Source organism: Dysidea avara, chromosome 6 (assembly GCF_963678975.1).
Source record: "Dysidea avara chromosome 6, odDysAvar1.4, whole genome shotgun sequence".
Lineage (NCBI taxonomy): Eukaryota > Metazoa > Porifera > Demospongiae > Dictyoceratida > Dysideidae > Dysidea > Dysidea avara.
The window spans coordinates 24,728,601-24,746,697 of NC_089277.1; the positions used below are offsets into that span (position 1 = coordinate 24,728,601).

Below are 18,097 nucleotides of genomic sequence, written 5' to 3' on the forward strand. Positions count from 1 at the left end.
ACATCTGCAATTAGACTTGCAATTATCTACATATATCAATGCAATACTGTTAATAATATTAAATCCTTTTTCATCCTGTCCAATAGAACTGCCATATTCATCTTGATAATGGAAGTATAATCCAGAGCTACACAAAGAATATATTATTTCTTGCCTACCCATTATTATAGTTACATTCTCAAAGTTATTGTTTCCCATCACATTAAAGGCTAATATACCATACTCTACTGGGTGGTGAATATGTATGTTAATAATTTTTACATCAGTGCAACGATACAAATGCATGGCTGCCCAATATAATATTCTGGACAGATATTGACTACTTAACAAACCACCACATTCTTCAAACATTAAATCTTTTATCAGCAGAGTAGTGACATTGTAAAAATGAATACAATTATGAGGTAAACATGTAATGACACTTGCAGGTGAGGTAGGGTCACTGGTATTTGGTGTACCAATCAATGAAAAGTTACTGACATTTTGAAGAATTAAATGATTTTGCAAATGATAGTACTCTCCTTGATCAAAGAGCAATGTTGTATCAGACACAAAGTACACATCAGAGTTGTTAATGAAGTATTCTAGTGTATGACAAGGTGGTTGTAGACATGGGGTATCATCAGGATGAACATGATATTGATTATGAGCAGCAAGTACGATGGATAGTAGTCCAGCAAACAAAGGGTACAACATGATGATCACTACATAACATTCATAACAATATAACTATTATGTCCTACGTACTTTCTATACATGTACTAAACTATCTTTCTGAAAGCATAATTAACTGTACGTATATATAACATAATTATCTAAACTAATTCCAGAAGATACAAACATACAGTATACAACAGTAGCAATAAACTGTTGCTGAATTACATGAATATATCACTTCGTACAATTATTACTAGTGCCATAACTTGGGGCAATTTAATGTCTACAGTTTACTTATTTATAAGAGATTAACCACATCAATAAGGGACATGAATTGTTACTTTAGATCTGTTAATTTATGTTGTATACCATTTGTGCACTCAATGGGTAATGAAACCATTTCTTATACAATACAGTTGTATAGCATTAGTATGTTTTTTATCCTTGGATTACAAGTGTTATTATTCTCTAGAGCTAGAGTTTACTTACTTAGAGTATGTATGGTGCTTATTTTCATTGCCATACCATTGCATTATGTTGCCATAACTATAGTTTGTACGTGTTGAGCTGGGTCCTCAAAAACATTTAATAACTCATGGATGCAATTACACATGATCTTGAAATTTGGCTCATTTGCAGTACTGCTTGACCCACTAAAAATATTTCAAAATCATTTTGTTCAAATGTCTGACATAGTATTTTATTTTACTGTCAATCTAAATTTTCACCATATGTTTCCTATGGAGAACCCATAAAAGTACAATGTCCATTACAGCACTTTTCCGAACTTGTAATGAAGCCATACTGCATTTGTCTGTTGTTGACGTTTTTGCTGTCACCACTAATCATCTGGTTGGCTAACTCTCTTGAGAAATAATCCACTTTTAATTTTTAGCTGTTTTTCAGGAACCAGCTAAACTTGTACATACTATAGCTAGCTAGCTTTTTGTGCTTTCCATTTTCTAGATACAGTTTTTAATTTGTAACATTGATCACATTAATAAAATGTACTAAAATATTTATCTTACTGTATAGCCCATCAAAATTGTGTGATATAATGTAATGTACAATGATTATGTGTCAGACATATTTTCTGTGTACTAGCATAAGGTGTTTTGAATGAAGATTATGTTCAAGAACTGGCTGTTTTACTAGAGTATATTTGTACTTCCTGACTTGTGTATTACATTAAGAGTAATTGACTGCTCTATTAGAGTATTACGTGTTTTTAGATATTATAAAATGTAACAACAATGTGTTCATTATTTGCTTTTGTTCTGGTGTGCACATTGCACATTAGAAGGCTAAATTCTCCCTGTTATGCATAATGCTTGATGCTTTTGCTAATTAACCTATAGCTGTATATGCTCAAAATTTTTCCAGCACAATTGGCACAAGCCTATTTGACAAGTCCTGTTTGTAGTGTAAGTTTAGGCTAAAATTTAATAAAGCATCATAGCATAACAGTGTAGTGAATGGGAATGCCATTAAGGCTAATGATTGTGCCATTCTTTCAAAAATATAACACATATTATTTTCAATGAAGATCAAGTATAAGCGTGTACTCATTGAGTGCATTTTCTATTTACCATATCCAGCTCAGACTATTTACAATAGAAATTTACAGATACAGGAAGACCTATGCAAGGTACTCTTCTGCAGTTCAAAGAGAACACAAGCCACACAATTCCAACATGATAACAACAAAGGCACTATCTTGAAAATGAAACACAAGTGTATACAACTAACACACAACGGGACACAATTGTCACACAAAGAACAATTACACAATTACACAATTACAACAAACAATTACAAAGTTCAGCACTCACAACAAATGAAGTTCATACTAACTCATGCAAATTCTTTTCATTTAATACAACACATCTCCACTTTTTTGTTTAGGGCACTGTTCAGCTGTTCCAAATACAAACTATAAATAAATGTTATATTTTACATACTGTATAAAACCTTCAGCCATCCATGAATATGCAGTAATATTTTATATACTTCAGAAATTTTGATGCTATTAAAAATACAAATTGATAAACAAGAATTAACAGTAAGTAATATCTAATCCAAAACAGCCAAGCTGTAAAAAAAGTGTGAGGCCCTCAGAAAGGCTATGGTGAAAAAAGATGTGAAATCCAAGGTGGCGGCCAAGAAATGGCTGTGATGGTAGGTTAATGGTAAAAATTTTAATAATGACAATTCAGGTAAATTTTGTGAAGCGGCACAAAAATTCACCTGAATTGTCGTTATTAAAATTTTTACCATTAACCTACCATCACAGCCATTTCTTGGCCGCCACCTTGGATTTCACATCTTTTTTCACCATAGCCTTTCTGAGGGCCGCACACTTTTTTTACAGCTTGGCTGTTTTGGATTAGATTTCATTTCTTTTTGTATTTGTATACCCCAAAGCCGGCCTATGGCCAGCTTTGGGACTTTTTTAACCTATGTTTTTTTCTTTACTACAGGAAGAAGAAAAGATGAAGTAGATGTACTTTAAATATTTTATCAGTAAATGTACAAATTATATATATAATACATATGTGACCGGATTTGCGAAAAGGGGTCTTCCACACACATCTAATTTGCCAACTTTGACAATTGATAACTTCAGATTGGAAAGAGCTATTGCCTTGAAATTTGGGCAGTGGTGATTTCTTTGCAGCTGAACTCTCTACATGATGGTTTCTTTGTAGCTGAAATCTCTACAAGGTAATTTCTTCTAGCTGATCTCTCTACAGGGAGATTTTTTTGTAGCTGAACTATCTACAAGGTAACTTCTTCTAGCTGATCTCTCTACAGGGTGATTTGTTCTTAGCTGAATTCTGTACAGGTGATTTGTTTGCAGCTGAGCTCTTTACAAAATGGTTTCTTTGTAGCTGAACTCTCTACAAAGTAACTTCTTCTAACTGATCTTTCTACAGGGTGATTTGTTTGTAGCTGAACTATCTACAAGGTAATTTCTTCTAGCTGATCTCTCTACAGGGTGATTTGTTTGTAGCTGAATTCTGTACAGGTGATTTGTTTGCAGCTGAGCTCTTTACAGAATGGTTTCTTTGTAGCTGAACTCTCTACAAGGTAACTTTTCTAGCTGATGTCTCTACAAGGTGACTAGTTTGTAGCTGAACTTTCTACATGTTGGTTTCTTTGTAACTGAACTTTCTACAAGGTGACTTCTTCTAGCTGATCTTTCAATAGGGTGATTTGTTTGTAGCTTCACTCTCTACAAGGTAACTTCTTCTAGCTGATCTCTCTACAGGGAGATTTGTTTGTAGCTGAACTCTCTACAGGTGATTTGTTTGTAGCTGGATTCTGTACAGGTGATTTGTTTGCAGCTGAGCTCTTTACAGAATGGTTTCTTTGTAGCTGAACTCTCTAAAAAGTAACTTCTTCTAACTGATCTTTCTACAGGGCAATTTGTTTCTGGCAGAATTTTCTACAGGGTGATTTCTTTGCAGCTGAACTCTCTACATGATGGTTTCTTTGTAGCTGAACTCTCTACAAGGTAATTTCTTCTAGCTGATCTCTCTACAGGGAGATATGTTTGTAGATGAATTCTTTACAGGTGATTTGTTTTCAGCTGAGCTCTTTACAGAATGGTTGCTTTTTAGCTGAACTCTCTACAAGGTAATTTCTTCTAGCTGATCTCTCTACAGGGAGATTTGTTTGTAGCTGAACTATCTACCAGGTAACTTCTTCTAGCTGATCTCTCTACAGGATGATTTGTTCGTAGCTGAATTCTGTACAGGTGATTTGTTTGCAGCTGAGCTCTTTATAGAATGGTTTCTTTGTAGCTGAACTCTCTACATGGTGGTTTCTTTGTAACTGAACTTTCTACAAGGTGACTTCTTCTAGTTGATCTTTCAATAGGATGATTTGTTTGTAGCTTCACTCTCTACAAGGTAACTTCTTCTAGCTGATCTCTCTACAGGGAGATTTGTTTGTAGCTGAACTTTCTAAATGATGGTTTCTTTGTAGCTGAACTCTCTACAAGTTAACTTCTAGCTGATCTCTCTGCAGGGTGATTTGTTTGTAGCTGAATTCTGTACAGGTGATTTGTTTGCAGCTGAGCTCTTTACAGAATGGTTTCTTTGTAGCTGAACTCTCTACAAGGTAACTTCTTCTAACTGATCTTTCTACGGGGCAATTTGTTTCTGGCAGAATTTTCTACAGGGTGATTTCTTTGCAGCTGAACTCTCTACATGGTGGTTTCTTTGTAGCTGAACTCTCTACAAGGTAATTTCTTCTAGCTGATCTCTCTACAGGGAGATTTGTTTGTAGCTGAACTATCTACAAGGTAACTTCTTCTAGCTGAACTCTCTACAGGGTGATTTGTTCGTAGCTGAATTCTGTACAGGTGATTTGTTTGCAGCTGAGCTCTTTACAAAATGGTTTCTTTGTAGCTGAACTCTCTACAAAGTAACTTCTTCTAACTGATCTTTCTACAGGGCAATTTGTTCGTGGCAGAATTTTATACAGGGTGATTTCTTTGCAGCTGAACTCTCTACATGGTGGTTTCTTTGTAGCTGAACTCTCTACAAGGTAACTTCTTCTAGCTGATCTCTCTACAGGGTGATTTGTTTGTAGCTGAACGATCTACAAGGTAACTTCTTCTAGCTGATCTCTCTACAGGGAGATTTGTTTGTAGCTGAACTCTCTACAAGTGATTTGTTTGAAGCTGAACTCTCTAAATGATGGTTTCTTTGTAGCTGAACTCTCTACAAGTTAACTTCTTCTAGCTGATCTCTCTACATGGTGATTTGTTTGTAGCTGAATTCTGTATAGGTGATTTGTTTGCAGCTGAGCTCTTTAAATAATAGTTTCTTTGTAGCTGAACTCTCTCAAGGTAACTTCTTCTAGCTGATGTCTTTACAGGGTCACTAGTTTGTAGCTGAATTCTCTACATGGTAGTTTCTTTGTAACTGAACTCTCTACAATGTAACTTTTTCTAGCTCATCTTTCTACAGGGTGATTTATTTGTAGCTGAATTCTGTACAGGTGGTTTGTTTGCAGCTGAGCTCTTTAAAGAATGGTTTCTTTGTAGCTGAACTCTCTACAAGGTAACTTCTTCTAGCTGATGTCTCTACAAGGTCACTAGTTTGTAGCTGAGCTCTATACATGGTGGTTTTTTTGTAACTGAACTCTCTACAAGGTGACCTCTTCTAGCTGATCTTTCTACAGGGTGATTTGTTTGAAGCTGAACTCTCTACAAGGTAACTCTTCTAGCTGATCTCTCTACAGGAAGATTTGTTTGTAGCTGAACTCTCTACATGATGGTTTCTTTGTAGCTGAACTCTCTACAAGGTAACTTCTTCTAGCTAATCTCTCTACAGGGAGATTTGTTTGTAGCTGAACTCTCTACATGATGGTTTCTTTGTAGCTGAACTCTCTGTAAGGTAACTTCTTCTATTGATCTCTCCACAGGGCGATTTGTTTGTAGCTGAACTCTCTACATGGTGGTTTCTTTGTAGCTGAACTCTACAAGGTGATTTTTTCTAGCTGAACTATCTCTTTCCATAGTTGCATGAACTCCCTACAAGGTAACTTCTTCTAGCTGATCTCTATACAGGTTTCTTATTTCTAGCTGATCTCTTGAATTCTGTTCAGGGTGACTGCTCTATTAGGATGACTGCTCTATTAGAGTATCTCCATCTCGCACTTGCTGCACCAAGTTGGATTTCGTGTTATAACTCCGTGGCTTTAAGTCTGATTCTTCTACACCATTGATGATCCTTTCTAAGATGATTACTCCATCTGTACAACGATTTTCAAAGCATTAGCCCAAGCGGTTTATCTGGTAGGCGTGGCAAGCAGTTGTTTTTTATTAGCTGATCTCGATTGCGTAATTGTTACACACTGTTGGTTTTTTCGTTGTATCTTCCTGGTTTTTAGCTCGATTTCTTTCAAACCACAAAAGGTTTGAGGTTCAATAGTTAACCTATTCACCCACCGATTTTCAGCTTCTTCCCATACGCGGTTTACCCTGTAGGCGTGACAACATATTGGTGTTATTTTTCGTGAATAAACGCTCATAACTCTTTACCTGTTTATCGTATTCCAGCTAAAGTTGGTACCGAGATGCGCCATTATATCCCCCTTCTGTGTGCCAAATTTCAAGGCAATCGGATATGGCGTTCGAGTTTTATAGCAGTTTTTGTAAGTGTGCGACAAGAAAAAGAAAAATAAGAAGGAAAAAAAAAAAAAACCAAGAAACTGAGCCAATTTTTGAAGTCGCATATCTCGGGAACGCGAGAAGCGATTTCGCTCAAATTTGGAATGTGGAGTGCTGCAGTTGGAGGGCATGTCCACAGCAAAAATGGTCTTGTTTCATCAAGGAAGCACAGAGCTACGGAGGTGCGAAAATTGCGTTTTCTTTCTTCCTGTCAATATACTCACGGGTGTTACGCGCCGGCTTCTTGGGCCGCACGACACACTACCGTGTGTCTTGATAACTTGACCATTACAAAAGCTATTGGTACATTCTTATTCTTATTAGTACTTTACAGTGTCCAGCACTGAAGGTCTGACAGCAACATGCTCTGCAGCCATTGGATTATCCTAACCTAACAGGAACTGGAGACTTAATGATTACTTAACTTAGCTAACAATAAGGTGAAACAGAAAAGGGCCAAAGAAAGGAAAAAAATCCCTCCTACCCCAGGATTTGAACTGCAGGCCACCCAATGTCTAGTCAAGCGCCACACTCAGTCTCCTCCAGGATTGATGGATTTTCTTCCTTTAAACCTAAGTATTTATTCTTATTAGTACTTCACATGTCTTGTTAACACCTCTGCTGTCACCACAAATTATCTGGTTGGCTGAAATGTTAGCTCTCTCAAGAAAAGATCCACTTTTAATTTTTAGCTGTTTTTCAGGATCCAGCTCAACTTGTATGTACTATAACTATAGCTATACCTTATAATTCCCTCATCTTGCACATACTGTAATCTATCAGAACAGCACGTACATGTTAGTTTAAGGTACAGTTATTATGCTGCACAAGTAATGCTGCTATGATGTTATATTGAATCCATTGGGTATTGAAACTACAAACATACGGATAGAATGCGATCATGGTTTCATATAAACAAGTACATCATGATCAGCAAAAGCAATGTGTAATATTCTATATGCACGGTGTATTATAACATACTAACACCTACAATTCCTTCAAGCATGATCGACAAACATGAGGTCAGACACAGTAACATGCACATTGTATGCCCATCCTGTTGAGGTACTATGTATGTACAGTACTTGTGCCTTGTTATGTATGCATAAACCAGTGGCATTTCATGCAAGCATGTGATGTGATAACCATGCAATACGGTTAAATTTTATTACTTAAAATGACGTATAGCTAATCACTTATAATATATTAATAATTATTGTAAGTCTACACCAACTCTAATAACGTAATAAATTATGACAGCTAATAATGGAGGTTTGTAGTTTATAAGTTGCGGTCAGACCTTCAGTGCTGGTAACTGTAAGGCAGTAATAACAATAACTAGTTAACTGAGGATGGGGGCCATGGGGCATTATTGTACACATGCAGGATTTATACCACTATGGTTTGCACTTAGTGAAACCATAGTAAAGTAACCCAGGAGTGTCTGTTTTTAAAATGTTGTTAATGAATGTCAAACATTACATCCTGTGAATCACACCCCCTGGCTATTTAGTAAAATTCACCACTGTCACTGATCCCTGCAACTCATATTTTAAAAAGGCCATGTACTATGATATTTACTACAATGCATGCACATTATACATATATTAAGCTACATATATTGTGCACAAAAGCAGCTACTATAATTATTTAAAGATCTATAAAAATAATTATGTCCTTCCGATACTCACCCTACAGATACTTGCTCATATACACCAACTACTCTGCATGTTGCATTACTTCTTTCCAAGCCCTGGATCTGCCCCTGCTAGCTATATACACACACCCCCTTTGTACTGCACATTACAAAAGAGCTAGGAATGATATTCTTAGAAATTATATCATTTGGTGCATCACAGTTTAACTGTAGACAAATCCCTTGCTGCTTGATGTTCTGTTATTAAAATGTAGTACCACTAGTTTCAAAGTTCACATGCAAATTGCACCACCCTGAAAAGCTGATATGATCAATATTACATTGTGTACTTTCAACTCTTATTAACTCCACCACTTTGAAAATATAGCAGCATATATCCTTACTGTGTGTATGTACACTTAGCTACATATACACTGACTGGCATGGTATATACCACCAAGATTACATTACTTTCTTTTAGATTTAGTATTATGCTCTTGCTGCCACAGTGTGGGCAAAATTTGATTGATGGTTTAATTACTTATAGGGGCACAAGAGACCTGAAGGGGTTAAGATAAAATGGTATTTCTACTAGGAGAAAAATGGAACTCTTTGGTACACAACATATATTCGTTCTCATAATTAAAGCTTCAGTTGATATAGCTTGATGAATAAAGGACACTGACATTCTAAGACTCTAAGAAATTATACTACCTAATATGTTAGCTTATTTAACAAAATGTATACTTTGAAAGGAATGTATTTACTGAAAATTATTTTTTTTAAGATAAACAAATCCTGTTTAGTGGGCTCCTAGAATAAGATGGGAGAGAAACTTATCTTTGTTTACCTATACTGTACAACCAAGAGTTCGTAAAATCAACACCTTGCGTAAAGTTATACTTCACAATCGATCCGTTAATTCTTTTTGTCTTCACAATCGATCCGTTAATTCTTTTTGTCTTCACAATCGATCCGTTAATTCTTTTTGTCTTATGTTTAATCACCCACTGGAGATGCCACTGCTAACTTATATGGGAAGTTTCAGCAATGGTAAGTTGCAAGCTTCAATTTGAGAAAGCGTTCCGTTCCGTGGTTTAGTCCATCATTCCGTTCCGTTCCGTTCCGTTCCGTTCCGTAGAATAGTCCCCACCGATAGATTTGGGGTAGTAGCTGAATTTATAATGATCTGTTCTAGCAAACGGAATCTCAAAATGGAAGGGGTGGTGGTGGCGGGTGGGATATGTGGTGTTAGTGAAATAATTTGGGACTGTTAAGACTGATGAGGAGTAAACAATGTTGTAGAAGACTTTTAATCTAGTCACATATCGTCGGTATTGAAGTGATGGCCATTGTAGATCTGCTAACATAGATGTAACACTATACTGTTGTCACAGACTGACTATAATTATAGGTTTCATTGTATTTAGAAATACTTTTTGTTGTAGAAAAATTCGAGTTAGTGTATCTGTTCTATACCATATGCGTATTTTGTACCATACGCGTATGGTACATACCATATGCGTATACGCGTACGGTACAGCCATACGCGTATGGTACGGAAAATCGTACCATCTGAGTATAGCTAACCTGGTATGCGTATAATATCAAGCAGAAGGTTTTTACACTGCCTTACCTATTGACTACGCCTGATGGCACTCTGCTTTCATTTCTGTTCGAGGGAGGGGGAGGGGCTAGTCTTTCTGTTCATTTCATTTCATCAAAGTATCTGACATTTCATCAAAGTATCTGACATTTCATCAAAGTATCTGACAGTTCCACAAAATACATGCAATAGAGCCATCACCCATATAATTATGATGGTTTATGTAAGCACCTGTGGATTATTTTCTTGATGTCTTCTGACTTTTCTACATATTGATTTATTGCCTCATCCTGCTGTCTACTGCCTTATTTGTCATGGATTTCCATCTTGCATTTTTATAATAGATGACTTCATTTATCCACAGTGTAATTGATTTGAAAGTACACAAGCTGCTATACTGTATATGTTCTTTAGAATAGTTGAGTTAAAATGACCAGATTTGTGAACAGGTACCTTTTCCACACATTTTACATACCAGAAAACAAATAATGTAACACTTGACTCCTTACACTGATAAACTTGCTCTTAGTATCAAAATGCAGATAGATACTAGTAGCTACTGTACACTCATGGATAATTGCATGCAGGCATGCGCAATTATAAGGTATATGTTCAAAAACTTATGAAACCCCGAATTTCAAAATATGCATGGGTCAAATTTTGTCTGTGAAAAAGTTACCTTTTTGCAAATCCAGTCACAAATTATCTAGCTGTTGCATAGCAATTGCACACACTGACAACGTGTGGTAAATTTTAATTTTTGTTTCTTCTTCCACACAGTACATTGTGGCTGCAATTGCTATACACATATATTGCTTCTTATTGGATTCATGATCCATTGTTGATACAATGAAAATTCAAAAACTAGGCCATTATTACAAATGCTACTCCTCCTTCATATCTATAATAGAGTTAATGATGCATGTAATGTAATGATGTGACATGATGTAATATAATGTAATTTATGCATACCTGTAACATTATTATTGTGTACTACTGTAGTTGTAAGAGTTAGTTGTTATTGTGTACTTTCAGTTATTGATTAATAATATTATATACAGTAGTCTGTTTTGCCTATAAATGGTCTGCCTACACTTCCCTACAATTAGAACAATACCCACACATAATATTATGTGTTTACAAATACTCCTGAAGATAGTCAAAGATTAGTACAATAATTAAAAGCTATATAGAGCGATATTACCCAAAACTCTACTAGGGGTTTCTCTATACTTGTATATATGAACTTTGTAAAAATGTGTTTGGGTTTAAAGGTGCCCAATTATCCCTTCAACATAAAACAAGAGTAGTATGCTCCTTGTCTTACTCAGAAACTGAAATTTGAAGTTTGATCTTCTAAAGCATTATTTAGGACAAAAGACATTCATTTCTTTTAGGCTGTAGAATTGTGCCAGCATATTGATATTCACGATTTTTCAATGAATATAACTGGAATGCATACACTAAGCCAGTAGAGGTAGCATTGTAGCTAAACATAAACATAAGATTTTGATATAATTATCCATATACTGCGCATTCTGATTGGTTACAACATAGCAACCATATTAAATAATTTGCATCCATTGGCAAATGGAGCCAATTTTTTCAGGCATATATATATTATTTCATTAAATATTTTATTCTATTGTTGCTACATATAATCTATTGTTTACCTTTAATTTGTTAGTACACTAGCTTCCACTTAAAAATGGATATTTATGCCTGGTGGCACTAAAGGTGTGTTGAACAGACAATTTTAATCAGATGAGCTCGAGAAATAATGATTGCTCAAACAGAGGAAGACCTGGAGAATGCTGATACAATAACATTGAGGGAGGTAGCAAAGAGATATAACTGTAGAGAAAGTAATGTTTTTAGTTTGCAAATTAATGTAAATCTGCATGGCTGTAGCTTAATATAGCAATATTAGACACGCTATACTCTAAGATTGATGTGCATAGTAATTAATTGTGCAATAATTTTTTTTAACTGTAGTTCGCTGAATCTTTGCTATTGAATGAGGCATGTACATTGCCTGCTGAGATGAAGTAGGAAAACACAACGTGGCAGAGATTTTATGGTGAGTTTATGAGTTCTAATGTATAGTTCAGTAATGAATGTATATTAAGTAGCATGCATTGTTTTATTATTGTTAAGTGCGTTGTATAGCTACTTGCTACTTACTGTCATACTTGTGGATGGGAAGACAATGTGTTTAGCTACTCTTATCTGAATGTACTCTTTAAAGTTAACAACATCCACATTAATTTGTGCTTGTAGGTCCAGTGTGATGAATATACTATTTACGGTATGTATAAACAAGAAAAGTACGTAAACAAGACATTGGATCTTCAAAAGAAGAAGAGTGTACATAGTATATAAAAATGCAAATACAGTGAGGAGCCATGCTGCACAACTGATGACACTTACGAAGTTCATTTTTCCAGTTATTTGCTTTGCACAAGCAGTATATGCATATATGTATAATTCAGTTAGAGCTTACTAGCTACCATGTATGTTGTAATTGCTCTCCTTGCTTATTTACCCAATTCTGTTGTAAATTGTCAGTTATCCACACTTATAATTGAGTATATATATAAGACCATCTGCATGCTTCTGATAGCTACTGTATAAAGTAGCATACATGCACACTACATTTATGTAAAGTTCTGCAGACAAAGTGAGGTCATGTACATAAGATTTAGGTACATTAGTATAGGACTATAGTGGGAAATGCATGGGCATGCATGGCAAGGATAAAATGCATGCAGTGTGCTGATGAATAAATTTATAGTTACAGCTCAGTAGTAAGCAGATTATTGTGTTGTGTTCTAAGTTTGCTCAGCTACACTGTTAAAATGAAAAGTAACCACAACTCTCAAGGAATTCCCAGTGTAGGGAGGATTTAACACCCCTGGAGAGTAACCATTACTCCAAAGGAGTAACTGGGGAGTAACACATGCTCTGAAGGTGGTGTCACTTACTCTTCAGAGTAATGGTTATTCTCTTCAGAGTGTTGGTTACTCTCTATGGGGTGTTAAATCCTCCGTACACTGGGAACTCTCAGAATGGTGGTTACTCTTTATTTTTAACAGTGTAGAAATGCTTGTAAAGACAGCCCATTGTAGCTAGGTGATGGCAAGACTAGAAGATACTGAGAAAAGGCATAATACGCATATGGTACGTACCATACGCGTATGTCTATACCGTACGCGTATGGTACGGAAAATCGTACCGTACGCGTATGGTATGTACCATACGCGTATGGTACATACCATACGCGTACGGTACAAAATACGCATATGGTATAGAACATATCGATCAATAGTCCCTCCGGATCCCCGCTATATTGGACATTCAACTGCTCCTTTGACTCTTCGTTCACGACATTTTGGTGCTGTGACCAGGATCCGCTCCCTTACGCTACTTTGTAACCAGAAGTTCAGACGCCGTGGTACCGTAGCATTCATATACGGTACCCCGTAAGGCAAGCGGACCTTTTTAAGAGAACCATTGTTGTTGCTTTTCTTTCGTAGTGAACGTACCAACAGGATGGAGGGATTGACCAAGCTGCAAGGCTCGCGCAAAGCCTTTCGATCCCATCTAACGCGCATCTACGGGAAGGTAGACGCATTGGACTTGACACAACCACTCACCGAAGCCATCGCCACTGATGTTACAACGTATATTGAACAAATGAACAGGAAAGCAGAAACTTTACGACAGTTAGATGCAAAGATTTCGTCCGCGATCGAAGACGTCAGCGAATTGGAACAGGATACGTTCGAAGCTGAAGGGATACAGGATACAATAATCGAGAAGACAGTTCGATTGAAGCGATACCTGGAGCAGCAACCTAGTACTACAGTAGGCACTGGAACAGTTCATAGCGTATCCCACACTTCATCGGCCAGTCGCCTTCCAAAGTTAGTTTTACCTACATTTGCTGGCGAACCGCTTAAGTGGCAGAGCTTCTGGGACTCCTTTGAGGCAGCAGTCCATCTCAACAACAGCCTCACTGATGTGGAGAAATTCAATTATCTTCGGGCTCAATTAGAGGGTGAAGCAGCCAGGACAGTGAGTGGATTCACACTGACCAACACCAACTATGAACAATCTGTTACATTACTCAAGGCAAGATTTGGTCAGCCACAACGAATTGTGAATGCACATATGCAAGCCCTGCTTGATGTACAATCCCCCTCCAACACAGCTGCTAGTCTTCGACAGCTACATGACACGATTGAAATCCACATCAGGGGTTTAGAGTCGTTGGGAAAGGAAAGGGCATCATTTGGAGATCTTCTAGTCCCAATTGTGTTTGGAAAGTTACCTCCACCTATCAAACGAAATCTGACTCGGGAACACCCTTCACAGGAATGGAATATTGATAAACTCCGCCAAGCCATCGAGAAGGAGATCATTATCCTTGAGTCTGGACTTGACGTTCAAGGGGAAAGGAGTCAATCTACCTTGACAGGATCATTTCACACTAGTACACACAAGAAACAGCCAAACTCACTTCCAGATGACAGAAGAGCAGTAAGTACTAAGCCATCATGTGTGTACTGTAAGGGCCCACATTCACCTTTACACTGTAATACAGTAACTGATGTACATGCAAGAGTAGACATTGTGAGGGGGGACAAACTATGTTTTAATTGTTTGGGACACCATAAGGCTGCACAATGTAATTCTAAGAATCGATGTAAAGTTTGTCATAAGAAACACCATACCAGCCTATGTGGAATGGATGGTGGCCCCAGATCAGTACCCGCAAACCAACATCACCAGACTGTTACATCCCAGCCTTTGCAAGGCACACTACGTACGACCGCTCAAACCTTTGTGCCCAACCAACCATCTGGTTCAACTAATTCCAATCCCACCCAACAGATTAGTACCAACTTAGCTACAACCACACACTCCTTACTTAGTAGTAATCAGAGCTCAGTGTGTCTATTGAAAACAGCCATAGCATTGGTGAAGGGTGGTACCAACAAGGCTTCCGCTAATATTTTGTTTGATGAAGGGGCACAAAGATCATTCATAACACAAGCTTTAGCTGACCAACTACGAACAATCCCCTGTTACAAGGAGGATCTGTGCATCTCGTCATTCGGTGGAGAGACCACCGCCAATACTGCAGTTGACGTCGTCAAAATTCAGCTTGAAACCAACTTAGGCGACATAAACATTTTGGCACTAGTTGTCCCAAAGATTGCTGCACCCCTACAGTACTTTGCTAGCACAAATCTACATGAGCTTACCTATCTACACGGACTACAACTAGCTCATCCAGTTGGCAATGAAGAAAGGTTTGATATCTCCCTACTGATAGGTGCTGACTATTACTGGGATATAGTGGAGGATCGCATCATAAGAGGCAGGGGACCCACAGCCATGCAGTCAAAACTAGGGTATTTACTCTCCGGACCATTACCACTACCTGTACAGTCCAATGTCACTGGTGTTCTCCATGCTTGCTCGTGGGTTAAACGTTTGTAACAAAAACTCCATGTATTTGAATGGACACACGAAATACTTACTTCCCAGAGAGCTACTTTTCGGATGCTACTCGATGCAACAGGGGTTCTAGTGGACTGAGGTTTGTAGTAATGTATTTTATATCAAGTAGGAAGAGAGATTCTACTGGTAACTCAGAGTCAAATTTTCGTATACTCGTAATTTAATTTTTGCGGTAAACTTGACACAAGTTTTGATATGCCGAGAGCCAAGTGGCGATTAGCTGTAGTCAAGGAATTACAGAGAGAATATGACGGATTTGTGAGATCAGTTAGCATTCAAACAACCACTGGCGTAACCACTCGACCAATCACAAAGCTTTATCCACTGGAGGTTAATGCAGAAACTACAGTAGAGAATAATACTGATGATGATCGTCCGTCTAATGATGATAATAGCCCCCATGATTCATCCTCGTCTCCTACTGAAGAACCCCAGACGCCTGTACGACCTCAGAGAAGGGCTGCAGCTAGAGCTAAGGACAAGATGACTGAATGGAGCAAAATATTGCGGTACCGGGAGGATGTCACAGACTGACTATAATTATAGGTTTCATTGTATTTAGAAATACTTTTTGTTGTAGACGCATGCGTGTTCATTCATGTATTGAGTACGTTGGCTTTAATAAGAATTCGAGTTAGTGTATCGATCAATAGTCCCTCCGGATCCCCGCTATATTGGACATTCAACTGCTCCTTTGACTCTTCGTTCACGACAACTGTTATAGGCAAAATGTTTCTTGCTCTGGAGCACAGGACAAGCAGAGCAGCAACTGCGCCGTGGGTCAGCAATGACCAGTACTAGGTAAAGTACCTGCATGCGAAGTATGATTATAATTGAAGCTTGTTAGCCATCTGGCTGAGCCATCTATATGCTGAAATTCGGCCAAAATGACACGATTTTTGTAAACAAATACCAGAATGGTTGATACATCAGTGAGACAGTCTCCAACAGCAAGGATACGAAGCTTATAAACACCTAAATACTGCTATCTCGCCCAGTAAACACATAGAGCAATCCAATGCATGAAATAGGCACTCACGTGATCGATATTCAAATCTCGGAAAATACAACCATAATCTATTCCAATTACATTAAAACCACTTGGAATCAAGTGACAATCAGTTTGTGTGCATTAGGTTCAACATCTCGATTAGCCCAGTAGTCTGAGACTCTCCCTATGATGCCATCACAGCACAAAACACACCTTCACTGGCCCAGACCACGCTTGAGTGAACAATTAACACAAATATTTACAAAAGGAGCACACTGTATGGTTCCTATTCAGAAATGAAAGCGATTTCATGGGTATATCCGCGATTTGAATTTCAATCACGTGAGTGCCTATTTCATGCATTGAAGAAGATGAAAATTATAGGATACATAGGCAATGCCTGTATATGATCCTATTCTATAGCTAGCAAAATAAAATCAAACAAAATTTAAATTAGCTACCAGTCATGATCGATAGTAAACATTTGTGAGGAGAAGTGTTGATCCAGTAGGTTTTTGGATTGCTCTATGCGTTTACTGGGCGAGATAGCCGTATTGTTAGGTGTTTGTAAGCTTCGTATCCTTGCTGTTGGAGACTGTCTCACTGATGTATCAACCATTCTGGTATTTGTTTACAAAAAATCGCGTCATTTTGGCCGAATTTCAGCATATAGATGGCTCAGCCAGATGGTTAACAAGCTTCAATTATAACCATACTCCGCATGCAGGTACTTTACCTAGTACTGGTCATTGCTGACCCACGGCGCAGTTGCTGCTCTGCTTGTCCTGTGCTCCAGAGCAAGAAACATTTTGTCTGTCGCCAAAAAGCTGCACAGATCGTGATGCAACCGGAAACTGACCAATAAAATCCCACCAATACTTTGAGTTGATGATAGACCACTTGAACATTGTTGAGAGTGATTATCGTGGCATACGAAGAGCCCTACGAACTGCTGCAACGAAAAATCACGTGATTTTAAGACATTTGTATCGTTTTCTACCAGAAGAAAGTGACAAACTTGGCTGCCACGCTGGTGTTATTCAAGTTACACTTAGCCTAACACATGACAATAGTTAGGTAGTTGATTGGAGGATATCGATTTTTCGTGTTGCGGACCCTAGCTATAGACAATGACTTACTTAAGCTTCCTCAGCAACCTTAGCTACACACTCATATATAACAATATAAGCTTTATCAGTTAGGCTCTGATTGTCATTTAGTTTTATAACAGGGGTGTAATTGCTACTGTGATCATTTTAAATTTTAAACACTCAGGTTATACTGTTTTCTAGTTGAAGCTGATTAAATGTCTATAATGTTGCTGATGTGATCTATATTCTTTGTGATAGTTATATACATTTTAATGGTCTGTTGCAACATGTGCACCCATAACTAGCTACATGTCCTCATTTCATTTGGTTGCGTTTTCATTAGGGTGCATGTATGTATAGCAACATAATAGCACTTATAGCAGAAGGATGTTTTACCATGTGT

General features: G+C 37.6%; 1 protein-coding gene and 2 long non-coding RNA genes across 4 annotated transcripts; 2 read left to right on the top strand and 1 right to left on the bottom strand.

Annotated features, from left to right (window-relative positions):
• Positions 1 to 234: 234 nt before the first annotated feature.
• On the bottom strand, positions 235 to 7,655 carry LOC136258801 (uncharacterized). Its single transcript, XR_010703010.1, has 3 exons — positions 7,585 to 7,655; positions 2,490 to 2,590; positions 235 to 704 (listed from the first exon to the last, which is right to left on the bottom strand). It is a non-coding gene; the product is annotated as an uncharacterized lncRNA (long non-coding RNA).
• Positions 7,656 to 10,579: 2,924 nt separating this feature from the next.
• Positions 10,580 to 12,614, top strand: LOC136258065 (uncharacterized). 2 transcript variants are annotated; one of them, XR_010702558.1, is made up of 3 exons: positions 10,580 to 11,948; positions 12,079 to 12,163; positions 12,364 to 12,614. It is a non-coding gene; the product is annotated as an uncharacterized lncRNA (long non-coding RNA). The 2 variants fall into 2 exon arrangements; XR_010702557.1 differs by having other exon boundaries at positions 10,580 to 11,920; positions 12,364 to 12,613.
• Positions 12,615 to 13,635: 1,021 nt separating this feature from the next.
• LOC136259348 (uncharacterized) lies at positions 13,636 to 15,591 on the top strand. The gene has a single exon (XM_066052844.1). It carries the CDS (start codon positions 13,636 to 13,638, stop codon positions 15,589 to 15,591), a length of 1,956 nt encoding a protein of 651 aa, XP_065908916.1.
• The last annotated feature ends 2,506 nt before the right edge of the window (positions 15,592 to 18,097 follow it).